Below are 21092 nucleotides of genomic sequence, written 5' to 3' on the forward strand. Positions count from 1 at the left end.
ATTTCCTTATTATTCAAAGGACAGGCACACAGAGACCTTTTTTCAGAAGGTCGTTGTCAGAAACAGATGTGGACATATGGCAAGGTACGCAAGTATTTTTCAGATATTAATTATTTTGTTATAAAATCACTTTATAGGCTTTCATAGATTTATTGCTATATATTCTAAATAATGAGTCATGATTGTATATTTCTGTGTTTTCTCCTCAGCTGAATCTGCTTTCATTACGATGGAGCCTCTGAAGTATTTAATGCTGATATTTCTCATCAGTAAGTGTTTCTAAGTTGTTGTCAACATTTATAAAAGGCCTGAAAGATTTGTATTATTTATATTTTCAGAAATGAATGCAAAGAATTTACTATTTCCTACAATGTCAATATAACAAAGGGCTAAGCACAAAGATAACAATTTTAGATTTTATTCATCTTTTTTATTTTATTTGTTTTATTATTCTTTATTCTTACACATGACAGCCTAAAGTTTCTAAACAGATACACTGAAAGAAATTATTTTTAGAAGTTTTAAATTAAATAATGATTATTATTCACTTCACTTGGGTCAAATACAATAAAAAAATCGATTTATCAATTTTAATTCTAATTTAAATTCTCATTTTTATTTTATTTTTCAATTAAAAAAAAGGGTGATGGGTTATAAGGTGATAGAAGATCAGTTAAATACACAGGAACTAAATAGTTTAGGGCCGTATAGGTCAGTAGCAATGTATTATAATTGATACGGAACGTAATGAGTAACCAGTGCAGAGATGATATTGGTGTTACTGTATATGATCATATTTTCTTGACCTAGTAAGAACTCTGGCAGCTGCATTTTGGACTAATTGTAGCTCATTTATTGAGGATGCAGGACAGACAGATAGTAATGCATTACCGTAATCCAGTCTTACATTAATTCAGCATCACAGACTAAAGAGGTCATGAATGCATGAACTAACTTTTCTGGATCAGAGACAGATCATGTTCCGTAGCTTAGCGATGTTTCTGAGGTGGTTCGAGAGTTAGGGTACTTCAGCGCTGGGAAGATGAATCCGTATTTAAACTGGGTCATTAATGTTGTAGAAATGTGAAATTATTTTTTAATTTAGTGCTTTCTAGACTGAGAAAAGGGTCTAAGTCATCTGGTTGTACAGTTCATTGGTTGTCTTCAAAGCATTATTAATCTAGCATGACGAATGATTTCAAAAAGTACAATATCAGTAATATTACCACCCATTGAATAAATGTTTAAGGAACATCATACAGTTCTAAGGAAACGGTGGCAAATCACTAATATTAACTACAGTACGTTAATATTAACTACAATTCGGGCGACGAAAGTCACGGCACGCTCCCTGGGTCGGGCGATGTCCACTCTGGTGGTCCAGGAACGCCACCTGTGGCTGAACCTGACAGACATGCGGGATTCAGACAAGGTTCGGTTTTTGAACGCCCCTGTCTGTCAGGCCGGCTTCTTCGGCGACGCCATCGAGGACTTTGCCCAGCAGTTCTCGGTGGCCAAGAAGCAGACGGAGGCCATCAAGAACATCCTGCCCCGGCGGCCCGCTGCTGCCTCCACCCAGCCGCCCGGGGCAGCCCCCCAGTCTGCTCGTCGCCGAGGGCGTCCCCCGGCGTCCGCCTCCGCCCCTGCCAAGCCCAAGCAGCAGCCTCCACCCGCGAAGCAGGGTGCCGGACGCAAGGGGGCCGCCCAACCCGTCCAGGGTCCCGCGAAGCCGGCCGGCAAGCGCAAGGGGAAGCGGCCCTGAGACGGGCAGCCCAGGGAGAAGAGGAGCTGCTCTGAGGGAGATGATGTCCGCATCTCCCCCCCCCGAGGAGGACCGGGGGGGCATCACTGGTCATTACATCTCTGCCGCTGGCTCTCCGGAGTCCAGCGGTACCCACATTTTCACCAAAAGAGCAATTTCCTCTCTCTCTGGGCCCCAAGAGGGTCAGGTTGGCACTGTGCGACGCCCACGGGCCTTGTCACTCCTTTCCTACCCTCCCGTCGCCAGGGGGCAGTTGTGTGGGCCTCGAGGACGCCCCCGGGCCTTCTCACCCACACACTGCCTCTCCCGTGAGCACTCAGTCAACACTCCGGGCCGCCCACGGGCCTTCCGGGTCGGGGCTGAGTGCTTCACTTCCCTGCCTCCGGGCAGTGGGCAGCAGAGTGGGCTCCGAGGACGCCTCCAGGCCTTCTCACCCACTCTCTGTCCAAACCAGGAGTGCTCAGGCAACACTTCGGGCCGCCTCCGGGCCTCCCGAGTCGGGCCAGAGTACTCCGCTTCGCTGCCCCACCCCGGGCACGTCTGTGGTGCCGTTGGTCCCGCTTGTACGGTCTCTGGGGGCCTGGCTAGGTCTCCCCAGGCCGTCTCGCTGGCTCATCCGTACCATCAGACTCGGCTACGCGATTCAGTTCGCGCGCCGGCCGCCCCAGTACAAGGGCATCCTCTTCACCTCCGTGCGAAGCAGCGATGCTCAGGTCTTGAGGTCAGAGATCGAGGTCCTACTGGCGAAGGATGCGATCGAGCCGGTTCCTCCAGCCGATATGAAGACGGGGTTCTACAGCCCCTACTTCACTGTGCCCAAGAAAGGGGGTGGGTTACGACCAATCCTGGACCTGCGAGTTCTGAATCGGGCCCTGCACAAGCTCCCGTTCAGGATGTTGACGCAGAAACGCATTTTCCAATGCATCCGTCCCCAGGATTGGTTTGCAGCGATCGACCTGAAGGACGCGTACTTCCATGTGTCTATTCTCCCTCGACACAGACCGTTCCTGCGCTTTGCGTTCGAGGGGAAAGCATATCAGTACAAAGTCCTGCCCTTCGGGGTGTCCCTGTCGCCCCGCGTCTTCACGAAGGTCGCGGAGGCAGCCATTGTTCCGCTCAGAGAACGCGGCGTTCGGATTCTCAACTACCTCGATGATTGGCTGATCCTAGCCCAGTCGAAGGACCAGTTGTGCGAACACAGGGACTTGGTGCTCAGTCACCTCAGCCAGTTGGGCCTTCGGGTCAACCGAGAGAAGAGCAAACTCTGTCCTACACAGAGGATCTCTTATCTCGGTATGGAGCTGGACTCGGTCAACCGGACTGCGCGCCTCACCGAGGAGCGAGTTTAGTCGGTGTTGAACTGCTTGAATATGTTCAAGAGCAGGACAGCGGTCCCACTGAAATTCTTTCAGAGGCTCCTGGGGCATATGGCATCTGCAGCCGCGGTCACGCCGCTCGGATTGCTTCATATGAGACCGCTTCAACGCTGGCTCAATGGCCGAGTCCCGAGGTGGGCGTGGCAGAGCGGTCAGTACCGGGTCCCAGTGACTCCTTACTGCCGCCAAACCTTCAGCCCGTGGTCCAACACTTCGTTTCTCCGGGCCGGGGTGCCCCTAGAACAAGTGTCCAGGCATGCTGTGCTATTCACGGATGCCTCCGCCACCGGCTGGGGGGCCACGTACAACGGGCATGCAGTTGCTGGTCTGTGGACGGGGCCGCAATTGCATTGGCATATCAATTGCCTCGAGTTACTGGCAGTACACTTGGCTCTCCGCCGCCTCAAGGGGCCGCTGCGTGGCAAGCATGTACTGGTCCGTACGGACAGCACCACGGCCGTGGCGTACATCAACAGTCAGGGTGGTCTACGCTCCCGTCGTCTGCTCCAACTCGCCCGCCACCTCCTCCTGTGGAGTCAGAAGCAGCTGAGGTCGCTTCGGGCCATTCATGTCCCTGGTGCGCTGAACCAGACAGCCGACGAGCTCTCTCGTCAGCCGACACCTCCGGGAGAGTGGCGACTCCACCCCCAGGCGGTCCAGCTGATATGGGACCAGTTCGGAGCCGCACAGGTAGACCTGTTTGCCTCTCCGGACTCGACCCATTGCCAGTGGTACTATTCCCGGACCGGGGGTACCCTCGGCACAGATGCACTGGCGCACAGCTGGCCCCGGGACTTACGCAAGTATGCGTTTCCCCCAGTGAGCCTTCTTGCACAGACACTGTGCAAGGTCAGGGAGGACGAGGAGCAGGTCTTGTTAGTTGCGCCATATTGGCCCAACCGGACCTGGTTCCCAGAACTCACACTCCTCGCGACAGCCCCTCCTTGGCCGATTCCCCTGAGGAAGGACCTTCTTTCTCAGGGACGGGGCACGCTATGGCACCCACGTCCAGACCTCTGGAATCTTCATGTCTGGTCCCTGGACGGGACGCGGAGGTTCTAGATGGACTACCACAAGCTGTCGTAGATACCATCGCTTCAGCTCCCTCTACGAGGCGCCTCTATGCTCTGAAGTGGAACCTGTTCGTTGAGTGGTGCGCTTCCCGCCGGGAAGACCCCCGAAGGTGTTCGATCAGTGTCGTGCTTTCCTTCCTGCAAGATGGGTTGGAGAGAAGGCTGTCTCCCTCCACCCTCAAGGTATATGCTGCGGCAATAGCAGCGTACCATGATGTAGTAGAAGGTAAGTCCGTGGGGAAGCACGACCTAATCGTCAGGTTCCTCAGAGGTGCGAGGAGACTAAATCCTCCTCGTCCATCCTCGATACCCTCTTGGGACTTAGTTCTAGAGCTCAGGGCACTTCAGAGCCCTCCCTTCGAGCCTTTGGCGTCTTGTGAGCTTAAAATCTTGTCGATGAAGACAGTGCTCCTGACGGCATTGGCCTCGATCAAGAGGGTAGGGGACCTGCATGCACTTTCGGTCAACGAATCGTGCCTAGAGTTCGGGTAAGAGCACACTCCACTCGGAGCGTTGCTTCTTCCTGGGCGCTGGCTGAAGGCGCCTCGCTGACAGACATATGTAGAGCTGCGGGCTGGGCGACACCTAACACGTTTGCTAGATTCTATAGCTTACGTGTAGAGCCGGTATCTTCCTGCATCCTCGCCCCCAGTGGCCAGGAGCGTTAAGTGCCCGTTCTAAGTGTTGGCTTGCGAAACGCCACTCCCGCCCTCTGGGCCGGATACGTGCGTCTATTGTCTCCAGTTGTGTTCCCCGGGAAACCGGCTAACCCTGTCGAGCTCCTCCGTCACCCCTCCGGTGTCAGACGTTGCGGACCGTCTGACGCCAGGCCTGCACCCGTATGCTTGTGAACGTGGCTGTAGGCTGGGTTCCATATGTAGCGGTTCCCTCACGGCAACCCCATATGTGTATTCTTCCACGGTACCAGCTACCCTTCGGGCTAGCCCCGTGTCTTTCCCTCGACAGAGCCCGCTCTGTCGTCTCTGGGCGTGTTCTTTCCCCCCTTCAATCAGGCTGGAACCACCCCAGAGACTGCCATATGTTGCACTACCCTGCCAGGTTAGTTCCCTGAAGGACATGGCCCCGCAGCGTACCCTCTCTCTGAGGCAGGCACGCTTCCCAGCGTTATCCAATAGTCATTCTGAGTGGGTCTTGCAGAAACAGCAGTGACTGTACTCCCTGCTTGGAGCCCTGACTTCCGTACCATACTAGACGGTGCAGTGCGCTCAAGCAGGACGCTGGAAGGGCCAGCATCCTGGCGTTTTCCATAGGGATCCCATTCGTCGGTTCAGTTCTGACGTACGTCGAACGTGACCGACTGAAAGGGAACGTCTCGGTTACGTATGTAACCCTCGTTCCCTGAAGGAGGGAACGGAGACGTACGTCCCGTCGCCAGATGCTGTGCTTCCGCTGGGAGTCCGGTCACCTTTCGGCTCCTCAGCAGGAAAAGCGCTGATCTATCATTCCACTTCCTGTTTTATACCCGCGCTGCGGGGCGGAGCATGGAATGCGTGATCGCATGCCAAATTTCATTGGCTCGTTGTTAGACGCTCGAAGTAGGATTGGTCTCTAAAGTAAGATCCCATTCGTCGGTTCAGTTCTGACGTACGTCTCCGTTCCCTCCTTCAGGGAACGAGGGTTACATACGTAACCGAGACGTTTTAAGGAACATCATACAGTTAATATTAACTACAGTTCATTGCAATAAATTGGTATGGCCTTATTCAGTTAAGGACAACATGTTCACTCCTGCATATTTGAATTAAGTGCTTTTTGAAACAGTTACATTATTAATATATGTCTATTTCTTTTCTATATTTGAATATCAGGGGGAAGCGTTATGCTTTTTTTGTTGTTGCAAGGAATAAAAAGGCAAATTGTGTTTTTTATAACAAGAGCCTCATTCTGTTTTTAATGATTTAAAAAAAAAAAAAAAAATATATATATATATATATATATATATATATATATATATATATATATATATATATATATATATATATAGAAAAACTCAGTGGGGAGATTTAGCCTTGTTTGCACATGGATTTTCACATTGGGCTGGAGTGATGATATTTTTTAACAGACCTGAAGGCTCTGTAATTTTCATAAAAGTGATACAGAAAAGTCACTGTTTAATGATAGTGATTTCCTAGAGTACTAAGTTACGGACAAGTTATTTATTAGCCCTATTCAAATGGTAATAATTTATCATGGGTGCATTAGGCACTTTCATCATTTACAGGGGCTAGTCTGTGATTTTATTGCTGACTGAATCCAGAAGGTCAGTGTTTTTCTCCCAACATCTGCTTAAAAATCCCCATCCAAATAACTTCCTGTTTTTAGACAAACACCAAGGTCGTGTGGTGATTAACTGCTGTCCGAATCCACATCTCTGAGTTTACAAGAGGAGATCAATTCCAAATTTACTGAGGACTTTTCAAAGATGGATTGCACAACTTAAAGCACAACTCCGATGAGAAATTAACTTAGGGTTAATTAACAGATGGTTACAGAGTAGATCGTTCTCTGGGATGCGTTTTCATGAAAATCGAATGTAAAGAGTTTTATCTCTAAAAACAGATTAGCTTATAACACTTGTCTACGGGGCACAGGGTAAGTGAAATTAAATCGCTAGTTAATACCACTAACACGGCTCAAAATAGACTCACACTAACACGGTAGCATAATGAGGGTCCCTACATGCAAACCGAAGCATTGAGAACTTTGTAAGTGTACAAACAGTTTAATAAGAAGATACTTTATAAACACAGTACAGTACGCATTTATGGACACGCGCCATCTTGGAAAACAGACTCGACCAGTCGAGCCACAAACGCTGTGCTAAGTGATCAACTGTGACTTGGAATCTCATACGGTCTGTTGTTTCCGGAAGAAAGCATTGAACGCAACAGAGAAAATAAATAAATATAAATAAAAATGTCTTCTCTTCTGTGTTCCTCAAATAAAGATTCAAACGGTCATGAATCGTGATTCGTGCTATCTTTGCATGTCAGGGAGATAAAAATACATAGTTTATAAATAGTATTTTGTGAGCCTCATTCTGTTTTTAACAATGATTTTTTTTTTTTTAAATGGAAGACTTTGTAATAGTTCAACAGGTGGCACACAAGGTCACTGGACAGCGCTGTTCTACAGTACTAAGCTACAGGACAAGTTGCATACTCAGCACCACACCTCATCAAGCCTTATACTGCCTCCTTGTGGTTAACTATGAAACATTTTCCCTCTTGAAAGATTTCTTCGCATCACAGATTGTGATTAGCCCTACGGCAGACACGACGGCTGCTTTGGCAGAACTAAAATAGAAAACAGAGATGTTACAACAGCCTCTGTGATCATAACAGGAAGCACAGAGGGCTCAGAAAAGGCCTCCTTGGCCAATACAGGACAGGTTGAAAGTTTCGTAGTGTACCTTGAAACAGTGAAACTAGTAATATATTACTAGTATATATATATATATATATATATATATATATATATATATATATATATATATATATATATATATATATATATATATATATATATATTATTCATTCTTTTCAGTATTTTAATTCAGCTAGATTGTGAACCACAAAGTGAACGTACTGACATTGAGTTTGACTTTTATTTAATTGCTTCTCTCCTTTTACATTTTAGTTGACACAAGAAAAGCAATAACAGGTAATAATGTGTTTAAAGTATTAAAAAATATTTACATTTTTGTGAATTACTTAAAGTTCTCACTATTCCCTTCAGCACATCGCTTTGAGTTTTCTTCACTGAATGCTCGTATTGTGGGAGGTGAGGATGCACATGCAGGGAACTGGCCTTGGCAGGTCAGTCTACATGCTTATGGTTCTCACATCTGTGGAGGGTCCCTCATCAGCTCCGAATGGGTGCTCACTGCTGCTCACTGCTTTTACTTCTCGTAAGTGTAAGAGCCAATTTAACATTGCAATAAAGTTTATATTATTATTGCAGATTTTTTGCCATTAATAACTGAAAGTATTATGTAACGTTCTTTGAGAAGCAATTCTGATATTTCCTGTGGTTTATATATTTCAATATTATTTCCTATGTTTATAATGTATAATTTTGTTCTGTTTCTTTAATGGTTTACGCCCACTTCGCGTGCGCTGAAGATTGAGTTTAGGAAGAAAGAAGGGAGAAACAGTTTTCTTACCGTCTCGTCGATCTTGTCAATTATGGATAAATCTTGTGTTTAAACGTTTAAGGTAATACAAGATAAGGTTTGACAAGTGTCATAGGATACAGGAAACAATAGGATTTGTACATTTTTGTATTTTTTGTGTTTGATTATTAAACTCCCACTGGTTTACGGATTTTGACTGACTTTTTGACGAGTAAGAAGAACCCATCTTTTTCAGCCACTATAGTACAAGTAAAGTTAAGGACTTTGCATCAACATATAAGTAAGAAAACTTCTCTTTTCGTCCGAATTGGATGAGCAATATTTTTGTTTTTTACAAGAGGATTGTCGAGTGATTCGCGCATCATCAGAGACCATCATCGGACTATACTTGGATTTAATGCACCATCGCGGCTGAGATTCTCCGATGGCATTTGGGATTACACACACAACGGATTTGGCTGATTGGACTTTGGTGAACTTTGGCAATAGTTTGGACGTTTAGGGATATTATTGGACTTTGGATATGGTTGAATTGTGCTGCGTCATGGACTCGCCATGTGCGCTCTGTCAAACAATGTCGCAAGAGGGCGATCTCATCTGCTTTCGTGATGAATACAATGCGCGCTTTGAACACGAACATTGATTACTATGGAAACAGAGGAATTGAACGCGACCTCTAAACGAGTGCCGAAGATGACTGTTAAAGCACAAGAGGAACGGCTTAACCAGTTGATGGGAAGTAGAAGAGCCAAACTGGGACATTTAACAAGGCAAATGAGAGAAATTGAAACTTTGCTTGAGGACTCTGGTAATGTTGACACTGTAAATGAATGCATAAATGGTGAGTTTGCACAGTCCTTTATTGCATTTCAAGACATTAATAATGAAACCAGAGAACTTATGTCTGTTGATGAGGCATATTTAGATCAGATACATTGGTTTGAACCCAAGTCTCAAGCATTTAAGCACTTTGTAGACAAGGTCAAAGATTGGATTGAAAGAGTAAATCTCCAATCTAAAGAGGCAGAGCAATGTGATGCAGAGGTCGAATGTACTGACAGTGCCTCAATGGTTATTTCTTCTTCACAACTGCCTCTCTTTCAAAAAAAATCTGGTAGTCAGGTGGCCTCAGGGGTTTCATCTACAGCTTCTTCTAGGCTGAAAATTGAAGCTGAAAGGGCAGAACTGTTGGCACGTGCTAATACTTTGAAGCAGAAACAAGATCTTGAGAGGGAAGAAGCTGAGCTCAAAGCAAAAAAGGAAAATTTAGAGCTCCAAACTGCTATTGCTGCGGCTGAAGCCAAACTGAAGGTTTTTTCAATGTATGAACCATCGCGTAGCGTTTCTGATGCATCTGGTAGTGCAGCAAGAGCAGCCACAACTAAAGAGAATCTTAAAGCTACATCTGACAAAGCAGTAAGGCCAAAAACATTTTTCCGTGAGTTAGCACCTGATACTGATGACGTACCAAGAGTCAGCGATGTGCAACAGGATTTTGCTAAATCACAGCCACCAAGAACAGATGTGAGCATTCCTTCACATGTTGAAACAGGGAGCTTGTTCAACATCATGCAACGTCAAAATGACATTGCTGAGATTTTCATAAAACAGCAGTCCTTATCTACTCTCCCTCCAATGGACATTCCAGTATTTAGTGGAGACCCGCTAGAATTCACATTCTTCATTCGAGCATTTGAGCATGGAGTAGAGAATAAAACCACAAATAACAGAGACAGATTGTACTTCTTAGAGCAGTTCACCACAGGGCAACCAAAGGTGCTGGTACGCAGCTGTCAACAAATGCTTTCTGAAAAGGGCTACAATGAGGCTAAGAGACTACTCTACCAACATTTTGGCAATGAGTACACAATTGCCACTGCCTATACAGAAAAAGCACTGAACTGGCCAGATTTAAAGCCTGAGGATAACAAAGCCTTAACAGATTTTGCTCTTTTCCTTACTGGTTGTCGCAATACTGTTGACAGTGTGGAATATGTTGAGGAGATGGACAGTCCAAGCAACATGCGTGCTATTGTTACCAAGCTTCCTTTTAAACTGAGAGAAAAGTGGAGAGTAGTTGCCTGTGAGCTTCAGGAAAGGACTGGCTTGAGAGCAAGATTTTCCGACTTGGTTAGTTTTGTAGACAAACAGGCAAGAATTGTTTCACATCCACTGTTTGGCAATATCCAGGATAACAAAATGGGTAAAGACAATCTCAGATTTAAACCAAACAAATCAAGTAACTTACAAGTGAAAGAAAGGAAAACAACATTTGCCACAAGTGTGACACCTGTTCCAGAGCTCAATAAACAAAGAATAATGGTAAAAGAAGGAGCAAAGGCAAGGCATGGAACTCACTGCTTATACTGTAATAAAGAGCATGGATTGGACGTTTGCAACGCTTTGAAGCACAAGCCACACAAGGAAAAGCTGGACTTTCTGAAAGCTAAGGGCTTGTGCTATGGTTGCTTATTACCAGGTCACATGAGTAAAGGTTGTGTGCAAAGACTTGTTTGTCAAAAATGCTCACTAAAGCATCCAACCATTCTTCATCTTCCGGAAAAGCCAGCGCTTCCAGGATCACAAAATGGAGACAGTTCCACAACTGTCACTGAATCATGTACCACAACCAGCGAAACTTGCGGCTGTACGGGGGCTGGTGGGTTTGTGTGCTCTTTGGCCATTGTACCAGTCAGAGTTAAATCCCAAAAAAGCAATCATGAGGTTACGACCTACGCCTTCTTGGACCCAGGAAGTTCTGCAACATTTTGCACAGAACAACTAATGAAGGAGTTAAAGCTAACTGGTAGGAAAACAAACATCCTGCTGCGTACTATGGGACAGGAAAGGTCTGTTAGTACACACGTTTTCACCGAACTGGAAGTAAGTGGACTGAATGAAAACAGTTTTGTGGGTCTCCCTCAGGTGTTCTCACAAAAAGAGATTCCAGTTAAAAGAGAAAACATTCCGCAACAGAAGGATGTTAAGAAATGGAAGTACCTTGAAGAGGTGCATCTTCCTCAGATCAATTCAGGTATTGGCTTACTAATAGGAACAAATGTACCCAAGATTCTTGAGCCATGGAAAGTTATCAACAGCAGAGGAAATGGGCCTTATGCTGTCAAGACCATCCTGGGCTGGATTGTAAATGGACCTTTGGAAAGAGAGAACATCCAAACTGACAGAAGCACAGGATGGCCACAGGTGATGGCAAACAGGATTTCAGTGGTAAGCTTGGAGAACCTAATTCAACAGCAAATGAGTTATGATTTTCCTGAATGTAAGCAAGCTGAAAATTTGGAAATGTCTATAGAGGATAGACAGTTTATGGAGTCTGTATCACAGTCAGTAGAGCTTGTTGATGGACATTACTGCATTGGCCTTCCTTTGAGAAAAAATGATGTAGTGTTTCCAAACAACTATGTTGTTGCATCTCTGCGCGCTCAATTTCTGAAAAGGAAATTCAAAAGAAGTTCAGCTTTCCACAATGACTACTGTAGTTTCATGGATGACATGTTAGTCAAAGGTCATGCTGAGAAAATCCCTGCATGTGAAACTGAAGGAAACTCTGGCAGAATCTGGTACATTCCACACCACGGGGTGTATCACCCGCAGAAACACAAACTTCGAGTGGTGTTTGACTGCGCAGCAACCTACCAAGGAAAATCACTTAACTCTCAACTGTTACAAGGACCCAACTTAAATAGTTCTCTCATTGGTGTGCTGACAAGGTTCAGACATGAGCCGATTGCCCTCGCAGCAGATGTAGAAGGAATGTTTCATCAGGTCAGAGTTCCTGATAAAGACAAAGACCTGTTAAGATTCCTTTGGTGGCCAAAGGGAGACACTGCGCAGGAAATGGAGGAATACAGAATGACTGTGCACTTATTTGGTGCTACATCCTCCCCAAGTTGTGCAATCTACGCTCTGCAAAGGTGTGCAAAAGACAATAGTGCACATCACAGATCAGAGGTAACTCAGACAGTCCTTAGAAATTTCTATGTGGACGACTGTTTGACGTCTGTGGCTACGGAACAGCAGGGTATTGCTCTATTGCATGAATTAAGGGAGGTGTGTGCATCAGGAGGATTTAACTTGACCAAGTGGATGTCCAACAGTCGGACTGTTCTTGCATCCATAAGTGAAGACAGCAAAGCAAAGACAGTGAAAGACTTGGATCTGGAGAAAGAAAAGTTACCATTGGAAAGAGCCCTAGGGGTTCAGTGGTGTGTAGAGACAGACACTTTGCAGTTCAAAGTAACTCTACAGGAAAAGCCTCTTACAAGGAGAGGAATCTTGTCCATGGTCAGCTCAATTTATGATCCCCTTGGAATACTTTCTCCAGTCATTCTTCCTGCAAAACAAATACTGCAAGAGCTTTGTAGAACAAAACATGAATGGGATGACAGTATTCCAGAACCGCTCAGACATCAGTGGAACCTGTGGTTGGCTAGTCTTCAGAACTTAAATGACTTTCAGGTTGAGAGATGCATGAAGCCACTTGACTTTGGAGAAATCACCTCAGCACAGCTGCACCATTTTGCAGACGCCAGTGAACTGGGTTATGGCACGGTGTCTTACTTGCTCATGGAGAACTGCAGAGGTGATCAACATTGTGCCTTTGTAATGGGTAAAGCAAGGGTTGCTCCAGTAAAGTCAGTTACTGTGCCACGTCTTGAGCTCACAGCAGCTACAATGGCTTCTAGAATGGACAATATGCTGATATCTGAATTGGACTTGATTCTTCAGGAGTCTGTATTTTGGACAGATAGTACTTCAGTCCTGAAGTATCTCAACAATGAAAGCACACGGTTCCGTACTTTTGTGGCCAACAGGGTAACTGCCATCAGGGAGCTCTCAAAGGTGTCGCAATGGAGGTATGTGAAATCTTCTGACAACCCAGCCGACATTGCCTCAAGAGGACTCACTGTAGATGCTTTCCTTAAAGCAAATTCATGGCTCACAGGTCCATCCTTTCTGACTAAGCCAGAATCGGAATGGCCAAAAATGCCAAATCACACTCTTAAGATAACTGGCAATGATCTGGAAGTTAAGGAAGTCTCTGTCAATGCAGTGTGTGCAGATAATTATGACTATACTTCTCAGTTCTTTTCACACTACTCAGAGTGGTACAGGTTAAGAAGAGCCATTGCATGGTTCCTTAAATTAAAAACCATTCTGAAGGCACTGGTAGAAAAAAGAAAAGAGCTGTCCCACAGTCTAAGAGTGAATTCTGATCTTGAAATGGAAATGGAAACCTTCAAAGCTTCACTGTCAGGTGTTACATTGACTGTAAGTGATGTTGAAAAAGCTGAGAAAGAGATCATTCGCTACAGCCAAACAATCATGTTTCCCGGGGAAATAAAAACCCTCCAGCAAGGTAAAAATGTGAAACGCAGTAGCCCACTTTACAGGTTGTCACCAGTTTTGCAAGATAAAATCCTAAGAGTAGGTGGCAGACTAAGCAGATCAGCTATGCCTGAGGAGTCGAAGCATCCTGCTATCTTAGCAAAGGACCATCATGTTGCACATCTGATTTTAAGATCAATTCATGTAGATGTAGGTCATAGCGGCCGTAATCACATGTTGTCAAAGTTGCGAGAAAAATATTGGATTCCAAAATCGCAAACAGCCATCAGAAAAATTCTGTCTCAATGCACAGTTTGTAAACGTCAGCACGGCATTACAAGCACACAATACATGGCTGATCTTCCCCGTGACAGACTTTTGCCAGATGAACCCCCATTCACAAATGTGGGCATTGATTATTTTGGCCCATTTGAAATCAAAAGAGGAAGGACATTGATTAAAAGATATGGGGTAATCTTTACTTGCCTGACCTTAAGAGCTGTTCACGGTGAGATTGCTAGCTCTTTGGATACGGACTCGTGCATTCATGCACTAAGAAGATTTATTTCTAGAAGGGGTCAGGTTCAAACAATCAGGTCTGACAATGGAACAAATTTCATTGGGGCAGAAAGGGAGTTGCGAACAGCCATACAAAGTTTGAATAATGACAGGATTCAAACCACATTGCTTGCAAAAGGTGTACAGTGGATTTTCAATCCCCCAACTGCATCCCACCATGGAGGAGTTTGGGAACGACAAATACGGACTGTCAGAAAAATTCTGAACTCCACTGTAAAACAGCAGTCTCTCGATGAAGAAAGTCTTCAAACGCTCTTATGTGAGGTGGAGGCAATAATCAATAGTCGTCCCATCACTAAGGTCTCCAATGACCCAAATGACTTAGAGGCCCTCACTCCAAATCATTTGCTGCTGCTCAAAGTAAAGCCGTCCATGCCTCCTGGGGTATTTGACGAAAAAGACCTGTATTCCAGACGTAGGTGGCGCCAAGTTCAGTATATGGCTGACCTATTCTGGAAGCGCTGGATCAAAGAGTACTTACCAGACCTGCAAGAAAGACAAAAGTGGCAAAGCCTAAAGAAAAATCTCAAGCCTGGGGACATTGTATTGGTTGCAGACAATTCTGCACCACGAAACTCTTGGGTTATGGGACGTGTGCTACAAACATTCACAGACAACAAGGGTCTTGTGCGGCAAGCCCAAGTGAAAACCAACACGAGCACTCTTTTACGGCCTGTTACTAAGCTTTGTTTACTTTTAGAGGCAGATTTATAATCACGTACACATAATCCTGTATGTAGTATCTGGTATGAGTCCGATGCGTTAATTCAGGTCTTATTGGAACATTTTTACTCCAATTTAGTGAAGAATATTTTTGCATCTTTAATTTACTTGGCTCTTTAGTAAATAGATTGGTAATTGTTTTGTTGAACACAAAGACAATTAGGGGCTGGTATGTAAGAGCCAATTTAACATTGCAATAAAGTTTATATTATTATTGCAGATTTTTTGCCATTAATAACTGAAAGTATTATGTAACGTTCTTTGAGAAGCAATTCTGATATTTCCTGTGGTTTATATATTTCAATATTATTTCCTATGTTTATAATGTATAATTTTGTTCTGTTTCTTTAATGGTTTACGCCCACTTCGCGTGCGCTGAAGATTGAGTTTAGGAAGAAAGAAGGGAGAAACAGTTTTCTTACCGTCTCGTCGATCTTGTCAATTATGGATAAATCTTGTGTTTAAACGTTTAAGGTAATACAAGATAAGGTTTGACAAGTGTCATAGGATACAGGAAACAATAGGATTTGTACATTTTTGTATTTTTTGTGTTTGATTATTAAACTCCCACTGGTTTACGGATTTTGACTGACTTTTTGACGAGTAAGAAGAACCCATCTTTTTCAGCCACTATAGTACAAGTAAAGTTAAGGACTTTGCATCAACAGTAAGAACATAAAAAAGATGCATCAGTCAAATAATGCATTTGTTAGAGAGTGAATTTGTAACAGAGCTTACACATTTTCACAGTGTCTTTTCTTCTTCTACTTCTCACATTCAGGCACCCAGGCAGTTACTGGACTGTTTATCTAGGCAGGCAGAGCCAAAACATTTCAGTCTCTAACCCAAACGAGGTGAGTCAAGGAGTCCAATCCATCATTACACATCCAGACTATGATCCTTTAGAGTTCACCAATGATATTGCCCTGCTGAGATTGAGTGAGCCAGTGAACTTTACCAGCTACATCAGTCCAATCTGCCTGGCTGCTTATGACAGTGTCTTTCACACTGGCACCACCTGCTGGTCCACTGGATGGGGAAGTACTGGCTTTGAAGGTATTGTTCATTAATTTTTACACATTGGTCTACATTTAATCTGTATTATGCAACCAGATAAAAATACAGTCAAAACAGAACACAACATAGGCTTGCTTAAAGATTACAGTACAACTTACGTAAAGTCAATCAACTCTTCCTTTACCATGTTATTTTTCCCTGTGCTGATTAAAAAATGTCTGGCTCCTTTCCTTAATCATCTTAATGATTCTTAAGTAAATATAAATGATCTGGAATTACTTTCAATATTTCTATATTGGAATTAATTCACATCATAAATAAACTGGGAAACATTTAATGCCTATGAAATTAGTCAAAACAGTCACAGTTAATGAGAAGGTCAGAGCTCAATTTACAACCACAGTGGGAAAAGCAATGGTTAGGAAAATTATGAACAAATCAGAGATAAATCTTAAAGGGTTAGTTCACCCAAAAATGAAATTGATGATTAACTCCTCCCCCTAATGTCGTTCCACACCCGTAAGACCTCCATTCATCTTCAGAACACAGTTTAAGATATTTTATATTTAGTCCGAGAGCGTATGAAAGTGTATGCACACTATACTGTCCATGTCCAGAAAGGGAATAAAAACATCATCACAGTAGTCCATATGAGACATCAGTGGGTTAATTAGAATCTCTTGAAGCATCGAAAATACATTTTGGTCCAAAAATAACAACAACTACGACTTTATTCAGCATTGTCTTCTCTTCCGGGTTTGTTTTCAAACCTCAAATAAAGATTAGAACGGTTATGAATCAGCGTATTAATTTATGATTCGGATCGCATGCCAAACTGCTGAAATCACGTGACACTGGCGAACCGAATCATGAATCAATACGCTGATTCATAACCGTTCTAATCTTTATTTGAGGATTAAAAACAAACGCGGAAGAGAAGACAATGCTGAATAAAGTCATAGTTTTTGTTATTTTTGGACCAAAATGTATTTTCGATGCTTCAAGAGATTCTAATTAACCCACTGATGTCTCATATGGACTACTTTGATGATGTTTTTATTCCCTTTCTGGACATGGACAGTATAGTGTGCATACACTTACATACGCTCTCAGACTAAATATAAAATATCTTAAACTGTGTCTAAGGATGAATGGAGGTCTTACAGGTGTGGAGCGACATTAGGGTGAGGAGTTAATGACATCAATTTCATTTTTGGGTGAACTAACCCTTTAAGATTTATCTCTGATTTGTTCATAATCAAAACCATTGCTTTTCCCACCGTGGTTGTAAATTGAGCTCGGACCTTCACATTAATATGACCGTTTTGACTAATTTCATAGGCTGGAGTATTTGCAATTGACAAAATGCAGTCACACATTTCATCTGCAAAAGATAAATATATAAAGACATGAATGAATTTTGAATTTTAATTTTCATGTAAGTTTTTCTTATATCCATGGAATCAAAAGTTTTTAAATATTTTTAATGGCAAGAGAGTTAAATTAACATTTATTTTATATCGTTTTTTTTTTTTTTAAGTTTTTTATCTGTACTGTAAGTTTATCAGAATGTCTTAAAATCCTGTTTTCTTGATATGAAAAGTAGGCACTGATTCTGGAACTCTGCAGGAAGTGCAGGTAAATGTGTTGGGGAATAAGGAGTGTGACTGCAAATATTAAGACTTGATATTTTGGGACATATCAATCACTCCATCAATGATCTGTGCTGGAGGAGAGGCAGGCAAAGGAGCATGTTTTGTAAGTTACAACAGTTCCCACAACATTGTTGAAATCTTACATTTTTGATACTTTCCATTGGGTTTTCTTTAACATGCATGGCTATAAAGCATTTCCAACATGACCATATTGTACATTAATATAATCACATATTGTACCCTGAATCAGCACTTCTCAATCCTGTCCTGGGGAGCCGCCACCATTGCACATTTTGTATATCTCCCTCATCAGACACACCTGATTCATTAGTAGAGACTGCTAGACTTGAATTGGTTGTCTGGTGAGAGAGACATCCAAAATGTTCAGTGGTAGGGGCTACCCAGGACAGGTTTAAGAAACACTGCTTTAAATAACAGTCAAACCCAGAGGAAAAAAATTTTGCTCAGTTGTTGCTTTTCCTAAACTCAGGAGACTAAAGGCTGTTACATACTCCACAAGAACAGAGAAAAAAGTTCTCTCTCCCAGGGCTGCTTTTCTCGTGAAGTATGGAATGTACTGGACAGAACAAACTTTGTTCTTGTTCTTGCCACGTATGTACTTAGATTTAGTTGTGATTAGGGGTGTAACAATACATCGATTTAGATTGATAAATCGATTAAATGTGTAATGATCAATCATCAATTTTCAGGGCTTGTTTTGTTTGTTCCATATGGATTGCTTGGCTAAACAGGCCAATAAAAGACTATTAACTACTGTTATTCCTTTTAATTATACTAATGTCTAATTAAAACGTGTACAAATGTATAAAACTGTTCAGAGATCAGGTAAAACCCATAGAACCGCACCATTCACCCAGCAGCGGTTAACCGTTGAAATTTCGAAAAGTTTCCATGCGGTAATGACCTTACGAAGCCTTGTTTACTGAAATCATGTGACTTTGGCAGTTTGATACACACTCTGAACCATTTGAAACAAATGATTTGTAAAACTTTCAACGCTTTATGAAGCCCCTATCACTTTCGGTATGTTTACATCTCTTAAAGAAGACAAATATCAAACCTCAGTCTTGAGTTTAGGAGAAAAAGCTGAGCATGGTGTGTGATGATGTTGATCTCTTCTAAAACGTTAAAGGAGGTTAAAGGAACAAAAACGATTCTGTACATTACAGAATGTAATAGTTTTACAGCATTCATTTAACTTGGAAAATGCTTATTTTAGATATACATTTGTAATGTTAAAACTTGTATGGATTAAAGAAATAAATCATCCAAAATTGTGTAATAAGCAGTTAACAGATGGAAATTCCAGCCTGTTCATGCCTTTATTGAGTGTATATGCATCAGGTCCATGGACATGCTGAGGCTGAGACAAAGTGACACCTAACAACTTGGGACTCTAGTTTATATACAGGTCCTTTTTAAAAGATTAGCATATTGTGATAAAGTTCATTATTTTCCATAATGTAATGATAAAAAATAAACTTTCATATATTTTAGATTCATTGCACACCATCTGAAATATTTCAGGTCTTTTATTGTTTTAATTCTGATGATTTTGGCATACAGCTCATGAAAACCCAAAATCTCAAAAAATTAGCATATTTCATCCGACCAATAAAAGAAAAGTGTTTTTAATACAAAAACAGTCAACCTTCAAATAATTATGTTCAGTTATGCACTCAATCAGGGAGTCCTTTTGCAGAAATGACTGCTTCAGTGCGGCGTGGCATGGAGGCGATCAGCCTGTGGCACTGCTGAGGTGTTCTGGAGGCCCAGGATGCTTCAATAGCGGCCTTAAGCTCATCCAGAGTGTTAGGTCTTGCGTCTCTCAACTTTCTCTTCACAATATCCCACAGATTCTCTATGGGGTTCAGGTCAGGAGAGTTGGCAGGCCAATTGAGCACAGTAATACCATGGTCAGTAAACCATTTACCAGTGGTTTTGGCACTGTGAGCAGGTGCCAGGTCGTGCTGAAAAACAAAATCTTCATCTCCATAAAGCTTTTCAGCAGATGGAAGCATGAAGTGCTCCAAAATCTCCTGATAGCTAGCTGCATTGACCTTGTCCTTGATAAAACACAGTGGACCAACACCAGCAGCTGACATGGCACCCCAGACCATCACTGACTGTGGGTACTTGACACTGGACTTCAGGCATTTTGGCATTTCCTTCTCCCCAGTCTTCCTCCAGACTCTGGCACCTTGATTTCTGAATTACATGCAAAATTTGCTTTCATCTGAAAAAAGTACTTTGGACCACTGAGCAACAGTCCAGTGCTGCTTCTCTGTAGCCCAAAAGTGTCTTGACCTGGGGAATGCGGCACCTGTAGCCCATTTCCTGCACACGCCTGTGCACGGTGGCTCTGGATGTTTCTACTCCAGACTCAGTCCACTGCTTCCGCAGGTCCCCCAAGGTCTGGAATCGGTCCTTCTCCACAATCTTCCTCAGGGTCCGGTCACCTCTTCTCGTTGTGCAGCGTTTTTTGCCACACTTTTTCCTTCCCACAGACTTCCCACTGAGGTGCCGTGATACAGCACTCTGGGAACAACCTATTCGTTCAGAAATTTATTTCTGTGTCTTACCCTCTCGCTTGAGGGTGTCAATGATGGCCTTCTGGACAGCAGTCAGGTCGGCAGTCTTACCCATGATTGCGGTTTTGAGTAATGAACCAGGCTGGGAGTTTTTAAAAGCCTCAGGAATCTTTTGCAGGTGTTTAGAGTTAATTAGTTGATTCAGATGATTAGGTTAATAGCTCGTTTAGAGAACCTTTTCATGATATGCTATTTTTTTGAGATAGGAATTTGGGGTTTTCATGAGCTGTATGCCAAAATCATCAGTATTAAAACAATAAAAGACCTGAAATATCTCAGTTGGTGTGCAATGAATCTAAAATATATGAAAGTTAAATTTTTATCATTACATTATGGAAAATAATGAACTTTATTACAATATGCTATTTTTTTTAGAAGGACCTGTATATATATATATATATATATATATATATATATATATATATATATATATATATATATATATAAATATTATTAATATGAATTTTTTTTTTCTTTTTTTTTTTAAGTTTCAGGCCTTTTCTACCCATTTGGAAATGGAGACATAGAGAACCCCTCTGAAGATGATGGAAGCTCTCCAGTAGTATTCTTGGAAGAGCCCTTTGTATATTTTGGACATGTTTATCGACAGACTTATGTAAGCACTTTGTCAGCATAAATTGTATGTATATAAGGTGCATTCAGGCGATAAAGCCTCAAAATTATATCACGATTTTACTAGAATATAGAATATTACTGATAACGATATTTATGACGATATAAAAAAGAAAAGTATTTGTATTTTTAAATAAGCTACTGCTATTGATGAGAT

General features: G+C 42.7%; 2 protein-coding genes across 4 annotated transcripts in view; both read left to right on the forward strand.

Annotated features, from left to right (window-relative positions):
* LOC137055450 (testisin-like) lies at nt 1-17967 on the forward strand. The gene is made up of 6 exons (XM_067429218.1): nt 1-84; nt 210-269; nt 7872-7895; nt 7971-8142; nt 15800-16074; nt 17639-17967. Exons 2-6 carry the CDS (start codon nt 230-232, stop codon nt 17713-17715), a joined length of 588 nt encoding a protein of 195 aa, XP_067285319.1. The 5' UTR covers nt 1-84; nt 210-229; the 3' UTR covers nt 17716-17967.
* Nucleotides 17776-21092, forward strand: part of LOC137055442 (sushi, nidogen and EGF-like domain-containing protein 1) — a 13397-nt gene continuing 10080 nt past the window's right edge. For 2 of the 3 annotated variants that reach the window (XR_010900009.1, XR_010900010.1), the window contains exons 1-2: nt 17782-17793; nt 20791-20918. The gene's annotated coding sequence lies outside the window, so the exon portion shown is untranslated. Of the gene's footprint in view, nt 17794-20790; nt 20919-21092 lie in introns of all 3 variants that reach the window. The other variant, XM_067429208.1, reaches the window with a different exon arrangement.

The sequence above is a fragment of the Pseudorasbora parva genome, chromosome 21 (assembly GCF_024679245.1).
Source record: "Pseudorasbora parva isolate DD20220531a chromosome 21, ASM2467924v1, whole genome shotgun sequence".
Taxonomy (NCBI): Eukaryota; Metazoa; Chordata; class Actinopteri; order Cypriniformes; family Gobionidae; genus Pseudorasbora; species Pseudorasbora parva.

Bases quoted from the DNA above. Each gene is read 5' to 3' on its own strand.
- LOC137055450 (XM_067429218.1), top strand. From the start codon at position 230: ATGGAGCCTCTGAAGTATTTAATGCTGATATTTCTCATCA. The intron at 7,896-7,970 runs GTAATAATGTGT...TATTCCCTTCAG, and splicing joins CACAAGAAAAGCAATAACAG to CACATCGCTTTGAGTTTTCT. The intron at 16,075-17,638 runs GTATTGTTCATT...TGATATGAAAAG, and splicing joins GGGAAGTACTGGCTTTGAAG to TAGGCACTGATTCTGGAACT.